Below are 22,919 nucleotides of genomic sequence, written 5' to 3' on the forward strand. Positions count from 1 at the left end.
CAGACACCCGATGGCAGCATGCCCCCAGCCCCAGCTCGGCTTGGGACAGAGGCACCTCCTTCCAGGAGTCACTAAAGGTGGAGACATGAGACCTCTATACTCTGCCATCCAGCCCATCCAACGACAGATTGCAATATGGGAAGAAACCCAGAACATCATCCTCATGTGTCCACAGCCAGCGCAGGGTCACAGCTGTTAGATTCTGACCCCACACCACTGCTGCCAGCTGCCCAGTCTGAGGCACGTCCCACATAGGTTGTCTAAATGGGGAGAAGGTGATGACAAACTTTGCCATCCTTTCGGGAGTAGGGCAAGTCTCTCCTGGAAGACAGGCAAGTTGGGGCCTCCATTCAGACACCGAGGAAAGGAAGAGAAACAAGAAATGCATTAAGGGGGTGGGAGACTAGTAAAAAAGGCACTTACTGCTATACAGAGCGGGGAACAATGCAGCAAAGGATGGAGCAGAGCGGAGCGGGTATTCAGGCTACTGCTCTCGAGAGCAGGGCAGAGGGGGAACTGAAAACAGGACTTACCCAGAATAGTAAATTGAAGAGGAACATCATGTACTTCAAGCAGCAGAGGCAGCCCCTGGCCATGTTGCACTTCTTAAATTCTAGAAGGAACACAAAGGACAGGTCCAGGTAAAATACCACGTACTTGCTGCCTTTGGGTGCATTGTACTTGTCGGCTTTCACGCCGGCTTCGGCGCGACTCTGGCCCCGGGAACCCGCGGTGCCGTAGAAGGCGCCAGCTGTGAAGCCGCGGCCGAATGGGCGGCCCGAGGTGGACGGCTTGGCGAAGTCCGAGTCCTTGCTGTCCAAAGATGGACTCTGGTGGATCGAAGAGTCCTCACTACTCGACTTCTCCATGCTCTCGTCGTTCTCGGGGGATCCGGGGGGCGGGGGGCATCGCTCCCGAAGTAGGGCAGTGGGGACACCCGAGGGCGAGCGGGCGCGGGTCCCCACGGGACCTCCGCCCCAGCTGGCGCACTCACGATGGGCCAGAGCCCGAGCCCCGCCGCTGCGGGACGGCGCTCACACCCAGCCGGCTCAGCGCTCGGGGAGGCTGCGACTGTTTGATCGCTCCTTGCAGGGCAGCCGCTCACTCAGGCCGAAGAGCGCCGGGGTCCAGGCTCCCTACGCACGCCTCTATTAGCCCAGCCCACAGCAAGCCGAGCCTCCGGGGCGCCCCGCCCCCCCTACTCCGCCACTCTGCGGAGCTGCCGCCGGCCAGGCTGCGGCGCGAAGCGGGCACAGCCTGGGGTCACGGCAGCTGCACTGCCAGGCTTTCCCTGCGGAACCCTAGCCCGACTCTGGCTCTGAAACCCCGGAGCCCCCTACCCGCCTCGGCCCCGCCCCTGCTTTGCATTCAGCCAATGGGCACGCGGCTGTGCGGCCCTGCAGAACCTCCACCTCCACCCTCTCGCCCGCTGGCGCACGCGCGTCCCCCTGACACAGCGTCTTGAGCAGGATGCACGCTCTGCTGGGTGCCTACACCAGTGCACCAGGACCTCACTAAACTCCAGGGCTCAGGCTAGGGGAACCCGGGCCCCACTGGAAGGCGCTGCTCCTTCACGAGAGGAAGAGGGCGGCGAGAGGAGAGGGATGACTGCAGGTACCACGACCCAAGGAAGCAGAGGAGAGATCTGGGAGGACTGGAAAGGGAAGGAAGCGTGAAAGCTGCCCCTCCGCGGGGCTTGTCCAGCCCTGAACACGCGGTCTCCTGGGCAAAAACGCCCACACCGCATGCCTCGTGCACCTGGGGCGAGGTACCGTGCGTGAGCCAGGGGCCCGCAGCTGAAGCGCAAGGTTGGAAAAGCGCTCTGGGCTGCGGGGTGCAACTCCCCCCCCCCCGCACGCACGCACACACGCACGCAGGCACGCGCGGCTCCTCAAGGCTCCTGCAGCTGCGTGAGTGCCTGCCCCGCGAGCCTGGGTAGGACACGCGCTGGCTGGGACTCCAGCCGGCCGCGAGGGGTAGGGGGCAGATCCAGGGACTCGCCAGGCCTTCCATCGCCAATGCCAAGAGTGAAACTGTGTAACAGTGCCCTGAGCCACAGGCTAGGTCGGCCCAGAGTCCAGGAGCGCCTGAAGGTCTGGTCATCAGAGGACACGCTGAGGAGGGCGCTCGGCCCAGGCTGGGAACACCCAGAGCTGTCTTTACCCTCCCGTGAAACGCTGCCGCCAAGCTGGCCTCCCCTAGGTTTGTTGAGCAGTCTGCACTTGGGGCCCCCAATCCTAGCTCTCTTTTCTGCCCCGATCCGTCGCTCAGCAGAGGTGCAAAGAGCACTCCAGAGCAGGAGCCAAGCTGTACTGGGCTTCATAACCCGAGGCTCTGGGCAGCACTAGAGGGGCTGGCTGGATACAAGATCCCTCCCCACCGAGGTGGGTATGCACCTCCACCCTGGCCGCTCCGGCGCGTTTGTTCCACGCCCGTGCACTGTGCTGAGCCCCCTGAGGAAATGGCTATGAGATGTGCTGCCCCCTGCCCTTCAGCCACTTATGCTTTAGTCGAAAAGACCAGAGGGCAGAGGTCACCAAGGCAAGCAAATGGGCTGAACCGGCCCTGGCTGAGGAGGAAGGGGCATTAACTCCAGCCAGAGGGACTTCAGGACCCCAATTCAGGCCTCTGTGGTGACACTGCTGGCTCCCCTAGGCTTGCATCCTAGAGGCTGTAACCACAGCTCGTCTTCAGATGAACCTGCAGGTTTGCTGTCTGAGCCTCTCCCAGCTCAGGTGGGGAGCCTGGCCATAAAGCCTGTGTGAACTGCGGCACGGCAGCTTCTGCCCTCCTGTGTGGCACAGCAACCCTGTGGATGCCATCCACAGATAAGGGGCAGAGCTTATTGGGCACCTGGCAGAACACTACCTGCCTCTGTCCTTGTCACCTCACCAGCAGCTCCAGGGGGCTCTCAGCTGCCTCTTGTTCTCACAGCACATATGGATCTGAGGAGAGACCCTTTGCCTGCTGCCCACTGGATGGGGTTGGCAAACCAGCTTTCCCCTTGCAGCTCTCTGAACCTGCCGCCCTCTCCTCTCAGCGTGGGAGTCAAGCCCCTCTGGAGGTGCTGTGGATGTGCAGTAAGTAGGGGTGGAGTCAGTCTGTACATGCAGCAGGCGCTGTTACAGAGGGTGAGGTCGCTGAGGGCCCTCCATCAGGCCCTCTTCTTTCTAATCTTTTTCCATCCCTCCTCTCCCCGGCTCACACCTGGTCCAGCCAGAACAGTGTCCCCACTGTCCCAACTGTCCGGCTCCATGTCTGACCATAGATGAATGAGTTTCTCTAACTACTTCCTCAGAAGCTTAAGGGCCTCCAGACTGGGAGGCAGGAGACACAGGCAGGTGACAGAAGCGGCAGAGGCTACTCAGTCATAGCTCTGCTCCCTCCTGGTCACACTTGTCAAAACAGCACTTAAGTCCCCCTTACCAGCAGTTCCTAAAGCTGCAGTGGCACCTGGTTTAGTCACCATCAGAGTAATAAGCAATGCCGATTGATCAGCCTTTTGTCTCAGGGACTCAGCTTCACTCACAGTAACTCATTCAGTCCTTGAGACAGCACTACAAGATGGGGGTGGTTAAGGGCCAGGGATTTAGCTCAGTGGCAATGTGCCTGCCTTGCAAGCGCAAGGTCCTGAGTTCCATCCCCGTACCACACACAAAAAAAGAAAATGTTCAGGATAGGGGTGGTTATTATTCCATTTTATAGAAAAAGAAACACTTATTTTGAAGCCTAAATCAGTGGACTCTTGGACTCTAAACTTACTTCTTGGCCTTGGGAACCTTCCAGGCTAACAGACTCTAAAAGCACAACAGGGAACCTGATGTAGCACGTCCTGAGGAGAGGTCACTGTGTAAAAGGACCCTGACTGAGGGGCAAAATGGTAATGTGGCTGGCCCTGTGCCTCTGGACCACGAATCAGCAAAGGAAGGTCACCATGGAGATGCCTTGAGGGATCTTGGAGGGTGGAGGAGGAAGGGAGTGCAGGAGAATGGAGTATGCAGGACAGGGAGCTTATCCTGTCTTGAGGAAAGTCAACAGAGGTGCCTCAGGAAGGTTCTTCAGTCAGAACACATCCCTCCTCTGCCTCTTTCCATTGGTGATAGACTCTTCATTGTGGGCAGGACCCTAAGCAAGGACCCCAATGGTACAGAATAAGTGAGACAGGCTATGGGCCTCAGAAGCTCATAGCAGTTGAAGAGAGCAGTCTTCTGCCCACCCTATGATGGTACCAAAAAGAACCCAGCAGAGTGAGAACACAAGCACCAATGAGCAAGGAGCTGTCCCGCAGCCTGCTGTGGGAGAAAGAGAGGAAAGAAGGCACACCAGGAGCCCTGCGGGTGGCCTGCCTGGGAGCCTGGCAGTCAGTGCAGAGCTATTGCTGAGGCTCTGCAGGACACACTGCAGCTTCCCAAGCAGTGGCACGCGACCACACTGGGGCCTGAAAAGCATGGGCCTGGCAGCATGGGAAGAGATGAAAGGTAGTGAGGCCAGCTGCAGTAGCCTCAGTTTGTTAGACCTGGGGTGCAGAGGAAGAACCAGGTAGAGGTGATATAAGAAGTCGCCCCTGCATCTCCCCATCTTCTCCAGGCCCAGGAGAGCTGGGGGTACATCTGCCCTTGAGGGGCTCTCCAAGCATGTGGATAAGGCAGAACTGCTTTGCTCCCAGTCCCCTTTTTAAACAACAAAAAAACAGAAGCCACTGCAGAATTACCAAAGAGAGGAAGGAAGGTGAATGTGTGACATCAACATGTAACATCTCCGCTGCTGACTGGCAGCCAGAGAGATGTGGGCTTCTGAGGAAATCTCAAGCTCTTGTGCTTCTCCCCATTCTCAGCTTCAGTGTGAGAAAGAACTCAGGCTTCAGTTGGCCTCACACGCACACAATCAGAAAGGGCCACGCCTGGTCCCCTTTCTGACATGCACTGAATATTCCTGTATGTGACTGTGTGCAGCATTCAGCACCTCTTGTCTCTGTGCTGCAAATGAGGCAGCCTCTCACCTGGAGGACACAATGTGACCCCCCCAAGGGGCATCTGCTTTGCAAAATAATGTGCCCATCACATGACCACCATAGGGCTGGTGCTGGGAAAGTGAAGGAAAGCAAAAGGAAGATCTCCCCACCCAAGCCTTAAATTCTCCTCAAGGGGTGAGAGCTTGAGGGGGGGGGGAGGATAGGATAAAATAACATTTTTTAAATAAATAAATAAGTTCTCCTCGAGGACAGCCTGAGAGCCCACGTTCATGCCCCTAAAGGATGGGACCCAAGCTGGGCATCTTAGAAACTGTTCCTAGAAAGCAGGGCATCTGATGTCATCGGAACCGGATGAGGAAGCCCAGGAAACTTAAATGTCCAGCAGATAACAGATTGCAAATGTTAGCAGTCAGCTGATTTGTTTACAGCCACTTCCCCAATACAGACACAGACACACAGAGCGCCAACTTAGAGGAAGGCCCGAGGTGGAAAAACTAAGGGACTGAGACAGAAGCAAGACAGGACGAGGCCACCCTGAAAGTCTGCGGAGGGCCCTAAGGACAGATAGGCAGGGGCACGCACCTCTCCCTCCCAGCTACTGAGGCCTGGTACAAATACCTCAAGAGTGTGTGCCATATCTCAGAGCCCACAAGCAACGCTGCCTCCTTGCTGGGGTCAGCCCGGACAGGCCTGGCTACTGAAGAAGGTGTGGCTGTGCAGAGGCATCTGGCTACTTGTCCTCTGTCCTCTCACAGCTGCATCCCCTACACCTTTCTCGGCCAACGCTCACACCAAAATGAACCTGCATCCAACTCTCCCTCTTGGACTTTGCACTGGCTGTACCCTTCCCGGAAGTCCCTTTTCCCCAACCCACTGTCCAGCTAATGTCCACTGTCCAGTGGTCAGTCCTCCTTCATGGGGTCTTCTTGGGGCAGCAGTGATATTCCAAGTTCAACCTGCCATGACACTGCCTGTTCACAGCCCTCCCAAGCCCAGACTATGAGGGCCTGGAAGGCAAGGCTTGCCCATCATGCTTGTCTCCCAACCCATGGCCGGTGCCTAGCACATGGTGCTCTAGGCCTCTACTGAACACGGTAATGACAGCAGTGAGCACCTCCATGGGGACCTGGAGCAAGGATGGAAGCAGCTCCTTGAAAGCTGAGTCTTTGCTTGGAGCAGGGGAGGCTTTCTGCAGAGCAAGAACTGAACACTAACCTGCTATCCCAGCAGTTCACAGACTAGGTGGATGCAGGCTGCTGGGCTGCCCAGACACAGAGCCATGAACCCAGGGCTTTCAGCCATTTCTTCCAGGAAAGCTCCAAACAAGCCCCATCTTTCATCTGCAAGCCAATCAGCATCCCTGTTAGATCCTCGGAAGGCCTGGGGTACGAGGCATTGTGGTGGATGGACAGATGGACCTGCACCCATATGCATGGCCACACTGAGCTATTCACTCCTGGGAAACAGGAGAAAGCATTTGTTAGGAGTACTTATCAAAGAGGGCAGGTGGCTTCAGGAGGATGAGATAAGGCAGATGGCTAGGCACAGGGAAGTATGATAAAGCCTGAGGTTTATTGCCATGCACCAGTGGAAATGTACTGACCCAGCAAATCCAATATCCCTAACTGCTCCATGGAGGATGCAGACTTGCGGGCTGGGACAGTGCTCTCTGACCTAGCAGCCAGCCTGCCTGCAGAGCCTGTGGGGCAGCTGGGACCCTTCTGCTGTTTCCAGGAGCTGTTGCTGTTGCCTCCCCTCCCCTCTCTCACTCCATTGAGCCTGAAAGCTGTGGGGTTGGGACCGGAGCCACCTTGGGGAAGGACAGAACATAAGTAGCACTGGGGGATGCTTTAAAGTTAAGACAGGAGAGAAGAGTCCCAGATTGCATCCTGCTTAGAAGCCATCAAAGGGGAGCCTGTCATGCTCTACCTGCTGTGAGACAGTGTCTGGATGGGATGGGGAGGACAAATGTGAGCTCCTTACTGGTGTCTTAGGACTCACAAGTCTCACACTGCACAACCACTGTGACCCTGCATGGACAACTGTGTATGATGAACCAGGCTCCAGCCAATACCTCATTTGGTCTCTCTCTCCTCCCACCTAGGCTGCTCCTCATCATTTATGGTGCCTCCAGCTAAAGGGGCCTCCTAAAAGCACCCTGTTTACACCACACTTGGAGGTATTTTTTTTTCATCTTGAGATCAAATGGTCACAAACTACACTCTTTAATCAGCTATTTGGGTTACCAAAACTTAAACAGTTCCAGAAAGTTCTTTCCAAAGTGTCTCAGGTTGTTCTGGTAGCGATCCATTCTTATTGTAAACTAGTCATACATGATAGGTACCCAGCCATGATTCACCAACCCATACTTCTTCAGCACATGCCTAGAATGCTTATACACACAGGTATGCTCTCCATCATGGGGTCCTTCCTTGTCACTGCCTCCCACCTGCCAGTCTCCTTACTCGGCTCCCTGCCCCTCCTCATTCACCATGACACCTGCTGCCACCACTACTGTCCCAAGACAGTGCTCAGGACATACCACACTCCCTCCCCAACAGCTCAAAATCTTCACTGGCTCACTAGGGATTTAAACACAAACACTCAAACTTGTTGGAGACCTTCTACACCATACTTGGTGCTGATTTGCCCTGCCTTGTAGCATGCTTATTTGGATAGCAAGACCTGAAGAAGCTCCACACAGAATGACTCGGCAGCCCAACTTGATCCGTGCGTGGTGAAGACTCAAGAATGAAAGGAGACTTAACTGCATCTCTCCCACAGTGCAGAGCCCCCAAGTCTCCCCCACTTTACTGCACATGCTTACTTCACTCTATGCATCAGACTCCCTGGCACCACCCTCTGCCTAACTGGCACTCATTCACCTTGATGGATCACCACCATTTTTTCTTCTCTCTAGAGGCCCCTCTAGGGTCGCCCAGCAGAGTCACCATCAACTGAAATCAAAGTAGGGGCAGGGAGGTTCAGACCTCCAGCCTGGAGCTCAAGAGTATGTGGCTAGACTTTGTGAGGCCCAGTGTGTCTGGGTAGCTGTGTGTTACTCATCCCCCAAGCTCCGGCCCCAAGAGGCACCTCCATATCCCAGCTGAGCCAGGTGCCAGGGCACACCTGTTCCTCCTTCCCCAGCACTCCTGCTAGAGGAAATGCCAGCACACAGCCATGGCCAATTGGACACAGGAGGGGCAGGCATTGAGCTCCCTCTTCTTTCTTCCACCTCCCAGGCCTGAGACAGACCAGCACCCTGGCCCATCTACCATCTCTCTACAGTCCACCCCACTGGCCCATTTGCCTCCCCTAAGAATGAGCACAGGACAAGCATACCTAGGTGGCAGAAGCCAGGCACCATAAAGAGCTGGGGTCCAGTCCCAGCAATGTTATCATCTGGAAAGAAGACTTGCAGCTCTCTGAGCAGAGGATACATGTGCTGAATGAATGAATGAATGAATGAGCATACACTTCCATTTCCTCAACCATAAAAGGAGGTTAAGCATGATCTTGAGATACAGATGAGGCAATGTCTGGGAAACTACTTTATCAGATAGAAGGCACTATCCTTAGAATCTTGCATCCACACACAGTCCTACCAGTCAGCACATCTCATAGGAGTTCAAGAAAAGCAAAGGGCCCCTTGCTGATTAATGGAACTCCACAGAACTCCTTAGCATCCAGCCTGTATCCAACCTGTACTCGTTACTGTGGATGTTACTGAGGAGCATTCTACTCTATCTCCATCTTGGGAAGACTAACAAGAATGGGCAAGTGCTCAGAGGCCTGGTCCAGAGAGGGCCGGCCCATCAGGAAGGCTTCTTGGAAAAGGTGGGGCTTGGGCCAAGCATGGAGAGTGTCTGCACAGAAAGAGGGCAGACAAGGAGTGCCAGGTACCTGAATGCCATAAACAAAGGCATGTTCCTTGTGACTCCATTGTTCTTTTCGTTTTTTGGGGTTTTTTACTCCCTTTTTCTTAAGGGACTTGCATACTTCTGATCACATCTGATCCTCAGCACAACCTTGCATGATAAGCACAAAATATGTCTTTGTTTATAAATGAGAAAAGGCCCAAACAAAGGAGAGGGCTTATCTATAGTAGTTAGTAGAGCTGAGGCTGGAACCTACATCTCTTGACTTCCAAAACAGAGATCTTTCCCTACATCTAGTGGCTTTATCTGGGCCCAGTGCTGGACCCTGCTTTAATGTATAAAACTGACTCCTACTGAGTCATACACAAACATATTCTATATGAATGGAGGGAGACAAGGGAAAGGAAAAAAACAAAGATAAGAGAGATCATGCCTTAGGATTACTCAGCCAGGAAAAATACAATCTCCACATCATAACACCATGGGACAAGCTCTGTCAGTCCTGAAAAACATACCATGACACCCCCATATACACTAACCTTCATCACCCCCATTCGATACCCCCATCCTCCCTCTAACTTCCTGCAGCATGCACAGAGGTTCTCTGACAAATGAGAGCAAATAGAGACCCTGCCCCCTGAAACCATGGCCAGGTATAGTACAGATGAAAAACCAGTGATGGGCTGGTAGAGCTTTAGTGACTAGCTCTCTAGGGGTATGCCCTGATTTCTGGTGCTTGCCGATGGTCATGGTGCACACATTCCCACCATGGCCAAGCACTGATACCAATGATTCAACAGCCAGCTGGATAATTTTCTGATTACTTATTAATAGGTTCTCAAGAGGCAGTTCAAGAAGACTATAGCAAACCACTACAAATCATCTCTCTTGCCTTCAAAATAAACTCCAAGGCAGGAGGAGCATCATCCTGCCCTTCCTCCCCAGCAGTGAAAGTCACAGTGGTTAGGGTTGAGGGAACAGCATGGAAGCTGAACAAATCACAAGAAAGCATGGGGCAGCCTCCACCTGGTTTCCTGGCTTCCTCACAGTGGCCAAATAACCAGGGAAAGAAGTGACATTAGCTCCCAATCTACAGTGATCCTGTTGCATGAGTGAGACCAGGTCACTGCTCTGCACAAAACTCTCTAATGATTCCCATCACTCTTGGGGTGAGACAGAGTTCTCATAAAAATCTGCACAACTCACCAACACACATACACAACATATACCTCACCCCATTCATTCTCCATTCTAGCCACATGGTCCTCCTTGATGTTTCCTCATTGGAGTACCTTGGCTGTACTCTCTGCCTGAAACGTTCTTCCACTATCTCTGCATTACCAACTCTCTCACCTCTTTTAAACTCTCACTCAAACTGGGTGCAGTGGTACATGTCTGTAATCCCAGATTTTTAGGATGCTCAGGCAACAGATCACAAGTTGAAGGCCAGTCTAGGCGATACAGCAAGACCTTGTCTCAGAACAATAAAAAAGGCTAGGGGTGTGGCACAGTGTTAGACCACTTGCCTGAAAATAGTCACTCAAATATCACCTTCTCAAGAGGCCTTCCATTGCCATCCATTTAACACCGCCCCTCCTCCAGCACATTTCACTTCCCTTACCCTGTTCTGCTTTTTCCATAGCACTTACCCCAATATATAATATAATTTACCTTTTTATTACCTTGATTGTGTGTGATGTCTCCACTCACTACAGTGAAACTTTAGGAGGGCAGGAATTTGGGTCAGTTTCGTTTGCTGCTATATTTCCATGGCCAAGAACACAGCTTTCACATGGTCAGTGTGCCATATGTATTTTTTAATCAATCAATGAATGCCTAGAAGTGGTCTCTGCCAATTCCTTTGAGTGCCATCTTGGTTCCCAAGAAGAGGCAGCTGCAGCATAAGGGAGGCCAGTAGATAATGACACTTAGTGGGCCTCCAGATGCCTGTGTTCTTGGGCTGGACCTGCCACCTGTGATCTGACATAGCTGTACCCTGCATCCCAGCTCTGCCCTTCATTTTTTCTTTTCATCTCAGCTGTAATGGGACCCTACATGGCTAAGCTTGGGCAGTAGCATGGGGCAGCGTGAAGGTCACACAGTACACCGAGTCTGAAGGCCTTTGAGCTCTGCAGTGGGAGGACCTGAGATCAGGTTCAAGGCATTCCCTTAAAATCCTCTGAGTCCCCTCTGCACCAGCCACATCCATCCCCTATTCCATGCCTCTGGGCCTAGAAGAAATCCCCAAAGAATGTTCTCCACTCAGATCGAGCCAATGGAGCCCGACCCCAGGCTCCTGCCCCATCACGCCTCAGGCTCCCCACATGCAGAGTGACCAGCTCATGGTGCTATTTTAAGCTCCGAAGGCCCAGCTCTAGCACGTAGCCTCGGCGGGCTGATGGCCGAGCAGGAGGCTGAGAAGCTCACTCTCTAAGGAGTGCTGACCTGAGCAGGCCCCAGAGGGACACCAATCATCCCCTTCACACCACACCTTCTCTGCAGGGACCAGAAACTCCCTCCCAGGCCTCACCCTCCAACCCACTGGCTGTGGGGAAAATGAGTCAGGAGCTGTACTGCGCATACCCAGATTCCATTTCTGAATGTGACCCTGACTGCAGCAAAATGACTCCTAGCCCCACCCTGACAACCACCCAAAATTCCAAATGACTGAGAGCTAGCACAGTACCCGTCTTCAAAGTCTTGATAACATGAGACAGGCAACAAAAATGCAGACTGCAGGACAGCATCAGCCCTCTGTTATCTGGGAATGGCTTAGCCACGAGTCCCTTCTTAGCCCCTCTCTCACCCATTCCTCTATGGGGCTGCACATGTGCTAGGTAAACGGCCACACTCAACAAAGACTTTTGATTACATGGTGGTTTATAAATGCAGTCTAAAGCCAAATATTACAAAGATGGTCTAGGGATAACCTAGCCATCATTACTATGATCATTACTGTCTACATTTCCACTCACCTCACTGGACACCGAAATTGAGAAAAAAAGATTATAGAGCAAAGGAAGCAAAAGAATTTAGTAACAAACTCCTGCTTTTCATAGAGATCTGCCACTGGACAACTTTGATAAGGCAGTTATTCTGTATTTTCTATGACATCTACCCCTGAGGTTGTACAATATGGCAGCCCTATGCCAAACCACCCTGCACCGTAGGCCATCCAAGCAAACGGCTCTGGCTTGAGAAGGGATGCACAGGAACTCTGAGTACAAGCTATTCCCACTCCCAACCTTGTGCTGCAGGACAACTGCAAAACTACCCAGAGCAGGACAGGCCACTTGCGCCTGAGTGACCAGAAGCACCTTACAGCTCTAATTGCTCAGTTTAGGCAACATCAGCACCAGGGAGAGGGGGAAGGAGAGGCAGCAGGTTTGGCAATTAGGGAGCTCTGGGACCTCTCTCCTTGTTACCCATCTACCTCAAGACAGCACCAGCCATCCACACCTTAAAGAAATAGATTCACTCCCTAATTCTGGAGGATTGGCCCTTGAATTTTGTTGGTGCAAGATCCCAAAAGCTATGGGCCTTCAGAGATCATGCATTCTGCTTACCCCTTCCTTCCCTGGCTTCAGTCTATCAAGGCTCTTCTGAACATTTCTGTTAAAGGTACAAAAGCAACGACAACAGCCTGCGTGTACAGAAAAAGACACTATTCAAAGGGAGCTCATCTGCACGCTCCTCCCCCACAGTCTTAAGGAAGTAACCGCAACATACATCATCTGCCTGGTCTACAAAAAGACTGCACCTTGAGGCCAATCATTAAGTAGACCAGAATCCAGGTCTTCAGATTCTCATTCCTGTGCTCATTCCAAAATGCTAAGTCCCTATAAAACAGCATTTTACTAAGTGTGGTTCTCAAGCCACCTCCCTCAGCACCTCTGGGCACTGTGGATAACCAATCCCACACCCTGAGCCCACAATAGCCTCAGAGTCAGGCGTTCGGGAAACAGGGCCTTGTCAACCTGCCTAGTTAAAAACTCTCCAGAGAATTCTAAATGCACTGAAAGTTGAGGGCCACTGCTTACAAGGCTGCCGGTTGGATCAAATTGGCTCCTCCTCTCCATACAAGCAACAGCTGAAGTCCCACCACCTCCAGCAAACCCTCCCCAACTACAGACTCTGAGGAGGGGGCTCCCAGGGCCACCAACATTCATCTCCCGCAGGTACATTTGCAGGTGACCCCTCAAAATGCCCCTGAGACATTTCTATCAGTCTCTGAAGTCACACCAGCTGAGCAGAGAATCCTGGCCAATCCCTCCATCTTGAGAAGAGACATAACTGCCACAGTCCTCTGCTCAGACCAGGCCTCGCTCAAAGATACACTGAATGAAGAGCAGTAAGAGAAGGAAGGTCAGGATAACAGGATGATATCTCTCTGTGTGCCTTCCTTCTGGCCACTAAGGGCCCTGGTCCTTCCAGGAGACCTCTGATTCTGCAGCCAACAGGCTCTCTCCTTCTGCAAATCCTCAGGGTACAACAATTCAGGGTTCTGCCTTCGATCATTTGCTATCAAATCCACTTGAAACTCCAGCAAAGCCAGCAAAGCAGACACTCATGTTCCTGACATTAGCCCCCAAACAGCTTTCAACCTGTCCTCAGACATCATCTGTTTCCAACTCAGCCCCAGTCTGGCTGTCCCACCCTCCTGCCCCAGTGCTAGGCTTCATGTAGCTTGCCCTCCCTTGGCAGGCAGGCTCCTTGGGCTGACAACCCAGTTACAGATCCCCACCTCCTCATGGCCCCAGCATGCACTTTCTCCTTGCACTCTCTGAATCACTGCCCCTGTCACATGGCCTCACTGAGTCATTCTGAACAGCCCGAGTGGCACCATTTGTCTTTCCAAGCTGCAGAGGACAGGGTGCTAGTCAATTCTCCTTCAGCACCAATCACATCCTAGTCATGTGCCAGTTACTCAGTAAGCACTGTTGATAAACAAGTGGAGGGGGGAGGGGAAAGAGAGGGGTGAAAGGAGGGAGGGATGGATGGATGGATGGATGGATGGAATGAAGAAATGTAGCCAGCCAACTGTTCTGCTGGTAGCTAGTGCAGGGTTTTTGTTTTGTTTTGTTTTGTTTTGGCGGGGCAAGGATCACAGGGAGAGAGAGAAAATAGAAAGAACCCAATCACATAGGCCAAGAACAAAGCCATCATCACTCAGAGGGCCATGGGTCCAGGGTGTCTGAGAGAGCACCCATAGCTTTCCTGCCTTCCCAGTCTCCACCTTGTCGGTACCCAGAATGAGCCATTTAGCAGTCCCTACATTCCATCAGCAAACATCTCCCTGTTAGAAAGCCTGTCTGATCTGGATATATTAATTGGGCCATGAACTCTGCTAATCTGCTTCCTCCCCATCTACCTTTCAGGAAGGGAAGCAGTACTCCTGTCTGACAGGAAGCCTGGAAGCAGAAACCTGTCACTTTCTCCACCAGGCCCACATTGCCAGGAAGTTCAGTCTACTCCACATCACACATAGCCCCCTAAGACTTCCAAGCCCCTGCCATGCCCCTCCAAGACACACAGGCCTCTAACACACAAACACGAACATATACACATGGCCAAACATCCAGGCACCAGCATGAACTATGGAAACAGCACTCAATCAGCTTGGATTCCGGATGTGACTGGTTTTAGCCTCCCAGGGGACATCACAGGAGGCCTGACAGACTCAGCCAAGGAGCAGGTAGAAAAGAATCTGGGGTAAAGAGGAGGCGAATCACAGACTATAAGGTTGCTATGCGCTGAGAGGCAGTGAGTGTATGGCAGAGAGAAAGGCACAGGGTATGGGGTCAGAAGATCTAGGTGCAGTCCCAGTTCTGCCTCTCAGAGACCAATGACTTTGGGCAAGTCACTAGACCCTGGGAGCTTCAGTTTCGACATCTGCAAAACAGGCACAAAGCCTTTCTCCCCACCTGGCTGTCCTGACACAGCATGTGCGCTCTTCTCCTTATGGAGTGACTTACGGCCCTTCTCCCTCTGCAGAAACTCCCCAAGGAGACCTGGCTTGAGCAGCAATTACACTCTGCAGACAGCCATGCCGCCTGGTCCCAGCACTCATTACCTCACCACCCTTCCTTACCTTCCCTCACTACCTTGCGGCTCCTACATGCCTGCCTCTACTTCCCACCTTGGCAATAGGGATGAGGTGTGGGGAGATGCAAGGCAAGTCAGTCCCACCAGCATTCAGATCCCAGCTCTGCCCCCTGACAAGCTGCTTACCCTCTTGGTACTGTAGTCTCCTCATCTGAGTTAGAGTATGATAAATGTCTAATATTGATCAGTCGAGGATGTACATGTACACAGTGCCTGATTCACTGCCTGGCACACACTGACTTAATAAATAGTAGAGAATGTTTCTTTTAATTATTATCATCCTCATCCTGGCAAATGGATTTAGCGCTTCCCTCCAGAGCAGTAAAGCAGAGGCCTAATTCTTCCAGGTAGCAGCCTCTCCCACTGAAGGAGATAGCAGCAAGTGTCCCTACATCCTCCTCTCCCCAAGCATGCATCACATTTCTCCCTGCAGTTACTCACAGGCAGCCTTGGAGCCGCAGCACTCTGTCCCCCCTCCTTCTCACCTCTGCTGACCTGCTGACACCTCCCTAAACCTCATGCCCTGAACTCCTCCATGTGACCCCCACAGGCCCTCCAGCACCCACCACGATGCCTGGCGCTCAGGTGAACAGAAACATCTGGTGACCAAGTGGTCAGTGAATAAGCTGCACATTCTCCAAGGAATCTGAAACGGCGCAGGGCAGCAGGCTGACATCAGCTTACCTGGACGATGTTTCTACATCCTTGCAGCCTGGCTCCCTTCACCACACATCAACCACAATGGCTACAGCCTGAGCAGCCAGGCCACCTGGCTCTCTCACATCCAGAGCCTTGATGGAACCAGAGCTCTCCTTTGAATAGTGCAGCCTCCTAAACCCACGTATAGAACTTCAGTGACGGGGGAGACTTGCCCATTAAGGTTCTTGTTAGTTCTGCTCCACTGTTACCACGTGTTTATGTTTAAAGTCCTGATTCTATCATCCAATGTATCAGCAAATTCTCTCAACTTTCAAAAGATTACAGAAATTTTGCACTAGAAATGGATGTTATAGATTATCAACTTCATTGCCCTCCATAGCCAAATGAAGACACTGAGGCACAGAGTACTAAATAAACATGCCCAAGGACACATGCAATTTTATGGCAAATTCCTTCCTTCTTCTTAGCCCAAATTACTACTAATAATAATTTATAAAACATCAGGCTTTTAATATCTATTATGTCTAACCCTCATAATAACCGTGTGAGATAACCACTGTTTTCCCCACTGGATAGATGGGAGAGCTGGAAATCTTGGTAGCTCGTCCTGGGTTTCACAGGCCCTGAGCAGGTGTCCAAGCTAGGAAAAGAATCTCCTCTGTCTTATTCCAGAGGCTTCCCTGACTTCCATCTCAAGGCCACTGAACATGGGGACATCTCCAATCAGATGTCTAACATGGGGTTCTCAATCTAATGCCTCCTCTTCCCATCCCTACACCTTCACATTCAATCTTCCTTTAATATTTTTCTACTCTGTCGAGAGCATCAACATCAATCTATTCACTTAAACTAGACATCGAGAGCTACTTCCCGGAGCAGAACCCTGCCCTCCAGAGCCCATTCTCCAGTGCTCTGACACCACTCCCATGGCCACGTGCCTCAGTCTAAGTTTCAGATGCCACAAAACCTCCCGCCTACTCTCTTTCCATGGTTTCTTTCCATTCTTGAACACTTTCTACTAAGTTGCCCTTGGAATTATCTTTTTAAAATAAATCTGATCTTTGTGTCCATTTTAGGTATTCCATAAATAATACAACTCATGGATTCCCAAGATGCGAGCTTTCTCCATAGAGAATCCAGCGATTCTGTCTCTTAATGTGATACTATTCATAAACTGATTTTATGTATAAGCCACTTGTTGCGTGATCCTCCCAGTAGCTCTGTGGCTTGAAATAAAGAAACTGCAGCAGAAAGAAAAAAATTAAAAATCAAATAAATCTGACCTTATGCTGTCCCAACTTAAGGGCAAAGAGTTTTATTCCCAACTGTGGAACGCTCATGATCTCTGCACAACCCGGCAGGCCCTTCCACTCAAACTCCTACAGATCCTGTGAGACCCAGCTCAAAGCTCCCCTCCTCCTTGCTTGGCTGCTCCTCTCCTCACCTCTTCCTGGTTCTCCTGGCCTACATCTGCCACAGCCCTTCACACACTCCTTTCCTCTGTGACTTCTGCTCACCTTGAAAGGGAGCAGAACATGACATTTCTGAACCTCCAGTTCTTGGCCATGAATTTTCTAATTTATTCAACTTGCTAATTACTCAGCCTTAAAAACACTCAATGAAAACTTTTTGCTGTGTATGAAGAATGCTAGAAACTGCAAAGTGAAATATTTTCCCTCGACTTCAGATGTGGGGGCTTAGATCAATGTTGAAGAGTAATTTTCATTATAGTGAAAATGTTGGTTCAAATAAATTTCTACACTTGCCAAAAAAAAAGACTCAACGAATGTTGTTGAGAAAATTAGTGAATTTACAGTTAGGCCTCTGTTTATAATTTTAGTACAAAATAACCCTCTGTTAACCCAAGGAAAGACCTGCATCTGGACTAAAGGGTAAGTTTACTTTAGAGAAGTAATGCCAGGATACTGATGGAGAGAACTAAGTGACGCTAAAGGGCATGTGAAGTCCACACCTACTGGTCGACAGGCACGTACTTTGCAGGCAATCACTGACAATAAAGGCAGAGTAAATCCATTTCAAGAAATAAAGATCCCGAGTTATAACAGATGTGTGACTATGACCCAAATGAATGAATCTCATAATTGGTTCCATTAGCTTTAATCTGCAGCAACCCCCAGATCAATGTTTTTCAAACTGCAGGTTGTGACCTATTCAGGAGATGAAATTAGTTCAGTAGGTCAGCAGAGTATTTTTTCAAAATTTGATTTTTGGCAGGCTTTGCCCCCAAGTCTCTCAGGCTGTCCCACATCAGAGCAAAATTCGGCCCCCAACCATTTCCTGGCCTCTGTGGCCACAGGCAGTTGACGCTGATGCAGCTCACACAGTACAGGGAAGAAGACCAAAAATAAAAGTAAATGAAATAGAAAATATGAGAATGTTCTCACAGTAAGGATAAGCATCATTTCGTGTGTGTGTGTGTGTGTGTGCGTGTGTGTGTGTGTGTGTGTACTGAGTCACAGTGGGAGAAACAAGCCCCTGCATCTTTAGTGTGACATGGATAGCCCACAAGAGTTTCAGAGTTCCAGAACATGGGTTGCCTGCCATGAGAGTATAAAGTTTCTAGGCATGAAATTCAGAGTTGGCCACTTTCTGCAGGGGGCCACACCTGGCCTGGAAGGCTTATTCAGCTGCAGGAAATACAAGAGGGTTCACTCCCCATGATGGACATGTGCGCACAGATGCCAAAAAGTCAGTGTGCCCTGAGAAGAGACAGAGTCTTGTCAATGTGGAAATGGTTCCCTGGGCAACAGCACCCACTAGGCAGAACCCTGACTAGGAATTTGGACTTAAAGTGCTTGTCTACAAAATGAGAAGAACAATGCCCCAAATCACAGATGTACAATATATAACATGTACTCTTCATTCATGTATTTATTCACTTGATTACTGAAACAAATCAAAGTTGACTTTAAAAAAATGCATGAAGTGAGCTCAGCACTGAACTGTATCTCCCTAACCTATTAGAGAAAACCATTCGAAATTGAGCCAATATTTTACCCATTACAAATTCCACTCAGCTGCCTGCCTCATCTATTTATAGCAGACCTCACCTTCCACTGGTTCTGCACAACAGAAGGCAAAGCACATGCCCTCCTGCATCTCAAGGCGCAGTGTCAGATGATGCGGGCTCCAGCTCTTGTTTCATTCAGGGCAGAATGAGAGGAATGGTCTTAAAATGCAACAAGAAGTTAGCAGAAAGGAGCTGTTAAAGACAGGAACAGGTGAGTCAAGCAGGAGCCTGCTGCCTCCCCCCAGGACGGTTAAGCCTGCCCCACCTGGAGGCAGCATGTCAGGGTGGGTAAAGTGCCTGCATGGCTGCTCGGTCTCCTCCTTCCTAGATGACTTTGGGAGGTGCCTTCCTGTCTGTGGCATCCCTAGTTCCAGGATGCGGCAGGGTGATGACTGTGGGGTTGCCACAAACAATCAGACCTCCCCTCAAGCCCAAGGCCTATTTCCAGCTCCTGACAGTTCCTGTGTAATACCAACATCTTCGGAAGAATCCAGGGCATCCTGGGTCCAGCATTGTTCAAATCACACATTCCTCTTCATGAAAAGCTACTGAGTAACTCTCATACTTCCCCTCTCCCAGAGGAAACCACATCAGAGGACAAGCAACCAGATCCATCTGTGGATGGGGACCAAGGGGGACTGGCAGGTGGAGCTCCAGGGTACCTCCACATTCTTCAACAGATCCACCACAGCAGACATACAGACAGGCCCAGAAAGCTTGCCTATGCCTACCGCAGGTAAACCCACCCTCAAGGCACAGTGGCCACAGGCAACTGGGAGCGGCCAGAGCTCCAGGTGGCCTCGACACAGACAGCTGCTTCCTAAGTATCACTTAGGTGTCTACACCACCATCTCCCTAGTGCTTTGTGAGAGGCTCAACTAAGCCCTCAGGAAAGGAAAGAGAAGAGCGAGTGCTACAGAGTGTCTAGTAAAGTCTCAGACAGGGTCAGGCACTGGGGTCACCAGCCACGTTGGAAAAAGAAATGCAAGGGGAGAGAAAGACATGCAACAAATATTCTAAGCACGGTAGGAATTGGTGGAAAAAAGGGGGGGAAGTCAGGGAAAAGGTCAGGGGTCAGGACGACAGAGTAGGAGCTGTTGTCGCAGGCCAGCCTGATCCCCACCAAACTCTGCATCCCCAGGGCTCCGTGCTGTCCACAGAGAAGAGACCAGGCCGAGGATGCCTTGCTCACAGTCACTCCTGGCCCGGAGACCCTTGGCAGGCTCAGCACCTTCCATATACAGCATCACAGAACTCAAACTTCAGAGGGGGACAGCGACCAACACTGGCTCACTACCAGATCTCCAATGAAGGAGGGACCTGAGTCATCTTCATGATGAGGAAGTTCACCACTTTGTCTCTTTCCTTTTTTGTTTTGTTTCATTTTGTTTTGCAGTGCTGGGATACAACTCATGGCCTCCTACAAACAAAGCAATTGCTCTACCACTGAGCTTATACCCCTGGCTCTACCCTGTTTCTTAGATGTCAAAAACTTGGGAAAATTGGAAGTCATGAGAAGTTACAACCAACCAACCAAGCCTTTATGGTTAGCCTAGCAGATTTTTTTTAAAGTGCAACAAGGCTTCCTGGTGCTGACAAGAGTGTGGGGCCTCTCCTTCGGTCTCCCCCAGGACCACCCACTCCCCATATCCCTCGCTTTGTGGCTCCTGGGGGCCTCTTCCCTCACCTGGCCTGACTCCTCCTGTCCAGGGCCGTCTTCACCAGTACACTGGGTGTTTTCCAAACACTCCACTCAGCGCATTTCACTCCCTGCTGAAGCACTGCACCAGCCCCAGTTGTCATGGAGCAAGTAAAGAAAACCAAGGTGTGCTCTTAGAAAGCTGGCCAGGACTTGGCAGAGCCTAACAGACACACAATTCTCAGCTGAGCAATGGGGCTGGGGTGGCTGGAGGCTGGTATGATATAAAGATGAGAGGTCTGGTACAAGTGTTTCTTGGGATTTTCTCTGGCGGTGAACTGATACCTTCTCCATTGTGACTAGATCCCAGAATGGAGTCCAAGTCACCAAATGAAAAGAGAACATGTTTCAGTGGTGGGAAAGTTATTCAAATATTAGTCTTCTTAAAACTAACTTTTAATTGTGACTGGGATCAAGAAACAAAGTATCTTTTCCAATGTTTATTAATGCACATTAATTTTACAAAATATTAGTTCACTGTGGCATTGTCATACATGCATATAACATATTTTGATATCACCCCCATTACTCTCCCTTTCCCCCACACTCCTCCCCCATCCTCTTCCTCTAGTCTAATAATAAGAAACAAAATATTTCAGCCAATCAACAGACACTGACTGGCACCCCCTAAGATCACAGAATGCTAATAGAGAGGGGCAAGCACTGCTATTCCTGGCATACGCTCAAACAGGGCCCACGAAATGCTGGGTACGCACCAGCTGCTGATACACAGCTAGGAGGCCAGGCTTCCTCACAGGGTTTCACCTTCTGTTCCCTGTGAGGAATGCAGCCTGCTCCGGGCACTCTCAATTCCCTGGGTAGCCTCTTTGTGGCCCACCTTGGACAACACTGGACACTCTGTCCTCCACCCACTGAGCTCCCAAAGAAGGTTCTCACTGCACACTGCTCTGCGAGTATTGGTGCTGAGACTGAAGAGGAAAGGGCGCAGGGTGATTTTGCAATCCCAGACCCACCGCAATGCCAGGTTCATGACAGGTGACACAGGAACAAATGAACAATCCAGTGGACAGATGCCCGTAAGAAGCACTCCAGCAGGAAACACCCAAAGGTGAAGGCTGGGATAAACCCCAGCCCACAGCTCTTCAGACCCCTGAGAGGCAGGTCAGCCAGCACACATTCAAAAGGAAGAAAAGGAGAAGGATGCAGAGCCTAGGGGCCTTGGGCACCAGCGTGTGTCTCTTTAATATGCAGTGTGCAGATTCCCAGAAATCAATGCTCATTTTTAAAACAGTGCTACTCAGAGCCACCCTCCCTGACAGAGCCCAGGGTCAGTGTTAAGTATCTTTCTATTTATAAGCAACACCCACTGTGGAGGTGAAGAGCTATCCCCAGCTCAGCCATGGAGGTAGGGCAGTGTGGGACAGAGGAGAAAACTGAGGTCACCAAACAAAATGCCCACAGAGGTGTTCATGCACCAGGGAGAGGCTCCTTAGTGACTCTGTGCCCTCAGCAGAGGCTCCCAGCCTGCATGCACAACCAAGGATGGGTAGAGAAAGGAACCCAGAGATGGAAAGACCTGTGCCAGGAGTCTGGCTTCCCAGCATGCCGCTGCCTCTGTCACTTCCTGTCCCAGGAAGGCACTCTCCATCATTGGCCTACCCTCTTGTCTCTCATCTAATCCCAGGGTGTCCAGGAGCCCAGACATGCTGATGCTCTGTGGCCAAGGCTGAGGAAGACTCATCCTTCTCCTAGCCCTTCCCTTCTGGTGTCACCCCTCAGGGAGTGTGGCCCCGCTCCTAGGTTTCTAGGAGTAGCATGTTACAGAGTGCAAAAGCCAGAGGCATAGCCCCCAACACCTCACATCATACAAGGCACAAAGCCAGCACAAAACCGTAAGAGTGCCTCCAGTCTGTCCCCTCCTCAGAACACAAGGAAGGAAGGATGGGGGTAGCCTTTCTACACCACCAAATCAGGGATTCTGTGGGTCTCAGTGCTGCCAGTGAAAATTACAGCTGAGCAACTGGGCTGCTGGGCCAGTACAGGGAGGCCCTGTGCCCAAACACAGCAAGACACACAGGCTCATGACAATGGACACACAGCCATCTTCTCCTTTCCTTACACAGAAGCACAGGATGCCAGAAATGGAAGGCATCCTAGAAATCATTCAGGCATAAAGCCCCCTATAAATGAGAGGAAAATGAGGTTCCAGAGGTGGAATTAACCTCGCTGAGGTCATCCAGCCAGATGGTAACAGAGTAAATACAAAAACCCTGTTTCCTTCCTCCCTGATCGATGTCTTTCCCACTATACCATTCATCAGAAAGACATTTATCAGGCAGTGGTCTGCCAGGCGCTATCCTTGGCACATGGGCTCACCTAGAGACATAATTGCTCCCTGTTTTCAATCAGCTTATAATTTTCAGGGGTTGGGGGAGAAAGGGTGGGGCAGGTTTTCAACAACTTACAATTTTTTAGACAGCACAAGAATATGGTAAGTGCTTCCAAATCTTAGAGGTTGTGGTGACTTTTTCCACCTGGGAGGCACCTGCTCTAGGCTGGTGGTAAGCAGGGAAGAAAGGCTATCCCAGGGAAAGCAGCACTGGTGAGACAGAC

General features: G+C 51.1%; 1 protein-coding gene across 10 annotated transcripts in view; it reads right to left on the reverse strand.

The window, feature by feature from the left end:
- Tspan9 (tetraspanin 9) overlaps positions 1 to 22,919 on the reverse strand; it is a 183,127-nt gene that overhangs the window by 80,220 nt on the left and 79,988 nt on the right. For 8 of the 10 annotated variants that reach the window (XM_004869345.4, XM_021248157.2, XM_087213584.1 and 5 more), the window contains one exon: positions 534 to 613. In XM_004869345.4, the coding sequence (XP_004869402.1) occupies positions 534 to 596 (63 nt within the window). In that variant the 5' untranslated portion in view covers positions 597 to 613. Of the gene's footprint in view, positions 1 to 533; positions 1,314 to 6,187; positions 6,429 to 22,919 lie in introns of those variants that run through there. The other 2 variants (XM_004869347.4, XM_087213582.1) reach the window with 2 other exon arrangements.

This window comes from Heterocephalus glaber, unplaced genomic scaffold (assembly GCF_053883595.1).
Source record: "Heterocephalus glaber isolate CG9 unplaced genomic scaffold, H.glaber_assembly_v1.0 deba00001444, whole genome shotgun sequence".
In the NCBI taxonomy this organism is placed as follows: domain Eukaryota; kingdom Metazoa; phylum Chordata; class Mammalia; order Rodentia; family Bathyergidae; genus Heterocephalus; species Heterocephalus glaber.